The sequence below is a fragment of the Microtus ochrogaster genome, unplaced genomic scaffold (genome assembly GCF_000317375.1).
Source record: "Microtus ochrogaster isolate Prairie Vole_2 unplaced genomic scaffold, MicOch1.0 UNK41, whole genome shotgun sequence".
Classification (NCBI taxonomy): Eukaryota; Metazoa; Chordata; class Mammalia; order Rodentia; family Cricetidae; genus Microtus; species Microtus ochrogaster.
Window position 1 is genome coordinate 323,272 of NW_004949139.1, and position 7,877 is coordinate 331,148.

General features: G+C 41.1%; 1 protein-coding gene and 1 pseudogene across 2 annotated transcripts in view; both read left to right on the forward strand.

Annotated features, from left to right (window-relative positions):
* Positions 1-264: 264 nt before the first annotated feature.
* The window catches only part of Rab6a (RAB6A, member RAS oncogene family), a 39,771-nt gene continuing 32,158 nt past the window's right edge, over positions 265-7,877 (forward strand). Inside the window, exon 1 of one of the 2 annotated variants that reach the window (XM_005368768.3) lies at positions 265-700. In XM_005368768.3, the coding sequence (XP_005368825.1) occupies positions 631-700 (70 nt within the window). In that variant the 5' untranslated portion in view covers positions 265-630. The remainder of the gene's footprint in view (positions 701-7,877) is intronic. The other variant, XM_005368767.3, reaches the window with a different exon arrangement.
* The window catches only part of LOC101985214, an 8,860-nt pseudogene continuing 6,084 nt past the window's right edge, over positions 5,102-7,877 (forward strand).

Sequence of the window (7,877 nt, forward strand, 5' to 3'; positions counted from 1 at the left end):
CCCTCCTCCCTCCCGCGGCCGCCAGGGCCTGGGACCCCACCCCCACCCTCCCCACTCACGCCAGCGCGAAGGTCGAGCGCGCTCCCGCGCTGCCACCTCACTCAGGGTCCGCCTGCTCGCCGCTTCTTCTGATTGGCTCAGCTGGGCAGTGACGTAAGCCTTCCCTACGTGCTCCTCCCCCTCCCCGTCACCCACCCGGAACTCGGTCCGCCTCCTCCTGGCTGCTCCAGACGCCCGTGGAAGCCGCACGGGAGGAGACGGGAGAGCTGGGAAACCAGGAAGGCGCTGGCGGCGGAGCGCGCGCACGTACGCACGTCAGCCCGGCCGGCGGACGGCAGGCGCGCTCCCGTCTCGCCCCGCCCCGCCCCGCGCCGCGCCAGAGGCTCGCGCACTCAGGGGTTCGGCTGCGGCGGCTGCAGTGAGAGTCCGTGCTCTGCGCTGCGCTCCCCGCCGCGTCCGCGGCGCCCGCCCGCCGCCTTCCTCCTCTCGGCCCTCGGCCTCGGCGCCGGACCCCGGCAGCCTCCGCCCGGCCCTGCGGGGGCCGAGAGGACTCGGCGGCTGCCCTTCCGCTCGACCCTCTGGGAGAGGTCTGTGCGCCGCGGCGGCGGCGGCTCCTCCTCCGGCTCCATTATGTCCGCGGGCGGAGACTTCGGGAATCCGCTGAGGAAATTCAAGCTGGTGTTCCTGGGAGAGCAGAGCGGTGAGTGCGCGGCCCCCCGCCCCGCCCCGCTACGGCCCTGGAGCACGGAGGCTCCCCGCCGGCCTACCCGGCCCTCACCCCGCCCAGCCTCCGGTCCGCCGTCCCTTTCTTCCCCGGCTTTCTGGTGCCCCACCCTTCTTCCTTGCTCCTTTTCCGGGTCCCACTCCGGGAAGTCCCCCACTCTGGGAATGGGCCCCTCTTCAAGCTTGGCTGGAAGAGAGTGGGATCTGGGCGTTGTTTTCCCCTGAGGCTTGTGCGGGTCTCCCGGAAGGTGGGAAGTGGTGGCCGTGCAAAATAAGCAATTTCCTCCCAATTTTCCCTAAATGAGGAATTTGTTAGGGTTAGAGAGTTAATATATTCAACTCGAGGCGACTTGAAAAGAGGTGGCCTTGTCAGTGACGGGTTTTGTCCCTTGGTTGGGACTAGTTGGAAAACCTAAATTTTCTTTTGGTTTTCATCATTGACAATTCTTTTGGCACTGTTGATGCCTTTCCGGTCTCTGCCAGATGCTATGTCATGATCAGTTTACTTCGATTTTTTTCTCCCCTCACTTCTATTTTTTTCTCGTTTCAACATGAAACAACATTTGAGTATCTTCATATGATACAAGCAAGAATTAACGGGTGAAATGTTAATTATTCATTTTCTTCAGTATTTTCCAACTACGTGTTTATGATGTATATGAGAAAGACTTAAAATCATGACCATCTTTGTTTTGTAGGGTAGTAGTAAAGACCCATCATCTAGCTCTCTAAATTAGATTGGAATACCACTTGGGCTAACTGATTGTTTTATACCTATTATTTCGTAGGGTCTTATAAGTGAAATTGTAATGTCATTTACCTGGTCAAGGTTCTGCGGTCGCTGTACTCCCTATTAGATTCAAGGTCCTAATTTTGTGATGGTTGTCATTAAGATTACCTGGACAATAATTCAGAGAGCATAATCTTTTTTTCCCTCCACATTTTTTTCATGACAACTATTAAAATTCAGACACTGTGGGATTAGTTCCAAGTTATCAAGCATTGAATACCTCCTAGGTATCTTAGATGAGGTTATGGAAAACATTATTTCTAGTAGAAACTGATAAAATATTCTTAGGTTTTATTAGCATGAACTATTCCTATTGGGAAGTTAACACTGGTTGTAATTTTGTCTTCAGCTGAACCTGAGAAATAATTTTTCTTGTTACATGTTTAGATTTATCTTCCTTACAACCTTGTAGGGTGGAATGGTCATATCTCCCCCTCCTGTTTGCTTATGGATATTTAAGTGTAGACATTTCCAGGCCAGCAAAATGGCTCAGTGAGTAAAACAGGTTCTCACCACACTTAACAACCTAAATTCAAAGAAGAACCAACTCCCAAAAGTTGTCCTCTGATCTTCATTAGCATCCACCTACAATAAAAAAAACAATAAAAAAACCCATAAATATAAAAGTGAAACCTTTAAAATAAAATACGTTTTCTTAGAAGAGTAACTTGATGAAGTCTGTGAAGTTGATCCTGATCAGCTACTGTTATATGGGAGTTTCAGGACAGTGCCATACAGAAAATACATAAAAAGTTAATTGGTTATTATTAATAAATAGGTTTGAATGTACTTCTTGTGCAGTCTAGGGAGATGTTGACTGCCTCATATGGTGTATAGGACTACTTAGTTTTCACGAAATCTATTAATCTTTCTATTGAAGTTTTTAGCATGAGGAGAGAGCTTACCTTATAACTATATATAGGTTTCCTTTGAATTTCTTGAGTGTTTATGTTGTAAACTTTAGTTTTATGACTTCTAGTAGTTTCTTTTTCATTACTTTTTCTTTTTAAGGTAGAGTTATATTCTAGCAGCCCAGACTAGCTTCAAACTTGGAATCCTCCTGCCTCAGCTTCTGAGTGCTGGGATTTCAGTGGTGAGCTACTGCACCCATTTTTATTTCCATTTCTTTTTTTCCTATTTTGAAATTAATTTCTTTTTGAGGCGGTCTCATGTAATAACGCTAGCCAGAAACTATGTAACAAGATTTGCCTTGAATATCTGATGCTCCAGCCTCCACCCAAGCCTGGGATTGTAGGTGTTTGCCACTATGTTTGGTTTTATGTGCTGTTAGATGAACACTATACTGAGCTATATCCTCAGCTATTAGTAAATTAATTTTTTTTAAGTTGGCAAGCAAAGTAATGTGTTTCAATACAGCTTTTTCATATTCGTGTGTGTGTGTGTGTGTGTGTGTGTGTGTGTGTGTACAGAGAGAGATAAGTCTTACTGTGTAGCCCAAGTTGGCATTGAGGGTATGAGATCTTCTTGAATCAGCCTGTCAGTCAGGTTCTGTCATTTTTTACTTTAGATAAACTTATCAACTATTCTGTTTTATGCTTTCCCAGCCTTCCCAGGTGACTACTAAATAATGCCTTTTTAGATTTAGCTATGTGTGTGTGTTTCTATAATCGGCACAGTTTTAGATGTACAGGAAATTGGTAAGATAGTACAAAAGATACCTGTGCATCCTCATCATGTCCAGAATACATTTGTGAAAATTATTGGCTCAATATTGATTTTTTTATTATCTAAAATTCATTAATTACTTGGGTTTCCATAGTTTTAAAAAACTCAATATTCTTTTTTTGCTTTAACTTTCAAGATACAACATTACATTCGATTGTTATATCTCCTTAGATTTAACCTTCTTGCTTTAGGATTATGTTTGCATGCTTTTTTCTTTTTAGAACTGAGGTTAATGACCTTTTGAGGTCCTCATATCACTAAGTAATGAATGCCATCCAGTAGTTTTGACACTGAAACATTGAGTTCTTTACAGTCAGTGCCTCTAGTTTTGTATGCATTACAGAGATCTGTAGAATTTATGGTACATTGATATAACTTGCTATGAATTATTTATTTTTAGTCTGTTAGAATTCACAAAAGATTATACTCTGTGGCATAGCCTTTTTTGTTTCCGTAATAGTATTCACCACATTTAGAATTGGTGTTTTCCAAAGCGGAACAGAATGCAGGTTCCATAAGATACAAATTGTTATCTTTTTATGCTCCTTGAACTGTTGCCTAGTGTAGAACCAGTCTCATAGTAGCTGCTCAGAAATATTTGGTGACAGAATAATAATTAAATGTAATAGCAGTCAAAGCTAATTGCCTATATTTTTTGTTATGATAAAAAAATCTACATTTTCGCCTCATAAAATTAATAGTTTAGTAATTACATTGCATACTTAGATTATTTGATTATTTACAAGTATATACTACAGATGCTGGAGTTTGGATAGAGGAACTAGTAATTTAAAGGCTTAACCATTTCCCTGAAAAAAGCACCTATCTGCATATTACACCTTTTTTGAGTTAAAAGGATTTTTTTGTTAAAGCTATTAATTTATTGGCTATTTGTATAATATATAGAAGTATGTCAAATATGCAGATGATATAGTCGTGTAATTTTTATTTAGCTTTTCAAATGAAAGATACTCTGCTCACTAATGAAGATGAGTTGTTTCAGTACTTGACAGATCTAATTCATGGCAATTTTCTCTTTATCTTAGTAGTATATGATAAAGGGATGTTAAACTACGGAATCCCTAAAGTTTCCTGCAGGAGACTCTTTCCTTATTATGAGGCTATTGTCTGTAGGTTCAGAGGGACTTCTAGAATTCTTAGTAAGTGGTTTATGATGGATTTTACTGCAAACGTAATTGTTATTGATTATTAGGAAATGATGACAAGGAGACTTGTATACCCTAATACTGCTTTTTTCACTTCATATCACCTTCTTTCCGTCATCTTTTCTTTTTTTTTGATTTTCGAGACAGGGTTTCTCCATAGCTTTTTGGTTCCTGTCCTGGAACTAGCTCTTCTAGACCAGGCTGGCCTCGAACTCACAGAGATCCTGCCTCTGCCTCCCGAGTGCTGGGATTAAAGGCGTGCGCCACCACCGCCCGGCTTCCGTCATCTTTTTGAACTACAATGTATTAGATAGGGAAAAAGTGTCAGAGGCTAGTAACATTGAACACTGTAATCGGACAGTAGAGGTCACCCTGTTGTGTTGGGTATTATGTATTCTTCCCTGAAAATTCCTTTTGGATAAGATCTGTTAAACCACTTAAAGTTTTTCAGTAAAGTACATAAGTGTTTACCAAGCACTGCATTTTCCAGACTTTCAGAAAAACGTTAACATTTAATTAATCTTCATAATAACACTATATACAATAAGTCCTGTCTATTTTTATTTTATAGATAAGGAAACTGAAACATAAAAAGCTGTTGAGTAATTTGCTAAAGATCAGTGGCCGGTACCAACATAGGAAACTTGTACTTTATGCTCTCAATTACTACTATCAAGTTTTAAGGTTTAAAAATAAGATACAGAAAATATTTCCATTAGGGCTCATAATTTGCAAAATGGAGCTGCAAGAAGGAGAAAATGACAAATCCAGTAGCTCTCAAACTGATCTACTAACCCCAGAGATCTCACAAGAGTCTGCAAAGGGAGAATCTATAAGCCCCATAGGGGTCCAGAATATTAAGATATTATGTGCTTTTCTACTCTTATTACCTTATAAGTATATAGTGTGGTTTCTGCGCGCCTACCTGATATGTGTCAGCAGCAACTGTAAGAATATAACCGTCTTCTCTTTGGTAAAACATTAAGGAGTTTTGTAAATAGTGTAAAACAGTGCCACCCTCGCAAAATTTTTGTTTGTAAAATGTTTGTTTTCATAAAAATTATTTTAACATGCAATAAGATTTATTACTATTTTTAGATTTACTAAGTCCTTTTAATTTTTCATGGTTAGATTTCAGTAAATACTAATGCAGTCTACATAAACAGAATTCTTCAGTGTCCTCAGCAATTTTTAAGAACTACCAATCCAACCACAAATGGTAGTACTTGCCTATAATCTCAGTATTTAGGAGGTAGAGGCAAGAGGATCAAGAATTCCAGGTTTTATCGACAGAACCATCTTGCTGCCCCTACCTTATTTATGTCAAGGTTTCCCACTGGACCTAAAGTTTCCCAATTTCTGTAGACTGGATGGCCAGCAAGGTCCAGGAGTCTTGCTGTCTATGCATTTACAGTGCTGGTATTACAGGCATACACCAATGTACCTGCCTTTTTTTTTTAATGTCCAACTCAGGTACTTAATGAGCAAGTGCTTTACTAAGCCATTTTCCTCGTCCCTAGATTGCTACTTCCTGGAGTTAGGAACATGATGAACGCCTGTAATTCCAGCTTGGGGAACTGAGACAAGACTGCTGCAGGTCTGAGGAAAGCATGGGTTATATAATGAGTTCAGGGCACTGTGGACTAGATAGTGAGACTGTCTCAAAGGGGGTAGGCCCTGAGAGATGTCACGGAAGAGCTTGATTCCTATCCTGGGTCACAACCGTCCATAAACTGAAGTTTCAGGAGAACCAGTGCCCTCTGACCCCTGGGCACTAGGCATGCACATGGTGAAACACACATAAAATATATCTAAAATATTGTTACTTTTAAAAAGTACTTTTAAAAGGACTGGGTGTGGTGGTGTGTTCCTTTAATCCTATCATTTAAAGAGGCAGAGGCAAGTGGATTTTGGTGAATTTGAGACCAGTATTGTCTGAGTTTTAGACCAACCAGGGCTACATATTAAAACTCTATCTCAAAAAAACAAAACAAGCCCTTTGGTGGTGGCGCACTCCTTTAATCCCAGCACTCAGAAGGCAGAGGCAGGCGGATCTCTGTGAGTTCGAGACCAGCCTGATCTACAAGAGCTAGTTCCAGGAAAGGCTCCAAAGCTACAGAAAAACCCTGTCTGAAAAAAATTTTGGAAAAAAAGGGGCGGGGGATACACTTCATTGATAGAGTCTTGCCTAGCATGTGGGATGACTTGGGACTTAAACTTTTCCTCAAGCACCTTTGAGGGAATGACAAAAACAACAACAACAAAAACAGTTTTTAAAAATTGCTTTCTACTTGTTTTAATTCTTTTTTATTAAAGGTATGTATCTATGTGTGTAGGCATGCATTTGTGTACCACGTGCGTGCATGGCCCACTGAGGTCAAAGAGGGCATTGGGTCCCCCTTAGAACTGAGGTTAAGAGACAGTTCTGAGCTACCATGTGAGTGGTACCTGAACTATACCTACCCATTTCCATTAGTCTGGAAACTGAATTCAGATCCCTAAACTTATATACCAAGCACCTTATTAATGGAACTATCTCCCTAGTTTACAATCTCTCTCTCCTTCTCCCTCTCCCTCTCCCTCTCTCCCTCCCTCTCCCTCTCCCCATCTCCCTCTCTCCAAGGACTCAAGTAGACCTGGATGACCTAAAAAAAAAAAAAAAAAGATTAGAGGCTGACTCAACAATTAAGCACACTTGCTGTTCTTTTCAGTCCCTAATTTTCTTTGAAAAAATAAGCAGGAACAGAGAAACCAGGCGTGCATATGCTATTATAATCCCAGAATTTAAGAGGTTGAGACAGGTGGACCAGGCCAGCCTTGTCTACCTAATAAATTTAGGTTGCAGCAGTTACCTCTATAGTATTGAGACTGCATAGCACTGTTTGAGCTAGAACTTACTATGTATGCTGGGTTGTCCTTAAATTTACAGAGATCTGCCTGCCTCTGCATTTTCAATGCTGAGATTTAAGGCATGCTTTTATTTTTATGTGTATGAATATTTTGTCTGCATGTATACCTGTAAACCATGGGCACGCCTGGTGCCCTCTGAATCCAGAAGAGGGTGTGGCTCTCCTGGCACTAAGTTGGGAACTGCCATGTGGGTAGTAGGAACCAAACCTTCATCCTCTAGAAAAGCAGCAAGTGCTCTTAACCACACTGAGCCATCTGTCCAGCATTTAAGTTTTTGTGAATTCATTTCTCTTTTACTTTGTCTACGTCCTGTCTGAAGTCCTCAAAACAACAACAACAAAATTACTGATATTTGGCTGTCTGCTTCTGTTTAAGAAATAAGCACTAAAATTTTAATTTTTTTACCTTAATATTAGATTTCACTTCTAGGTCCATTTGAGGTTTTTTTTTTTTTTTTTTCAGTACAGATTCTAATGTTAGGTATTTAGTTCTTCTTGGCCATATTTCCTTTAGAATTACTTGCTACCTTTCTGGACAGAATAATCTTGGTTGACTTTCTATCTCTCTCTCTCTCTCCTGGTTCTCTCTCTCTCTCCTGGTTG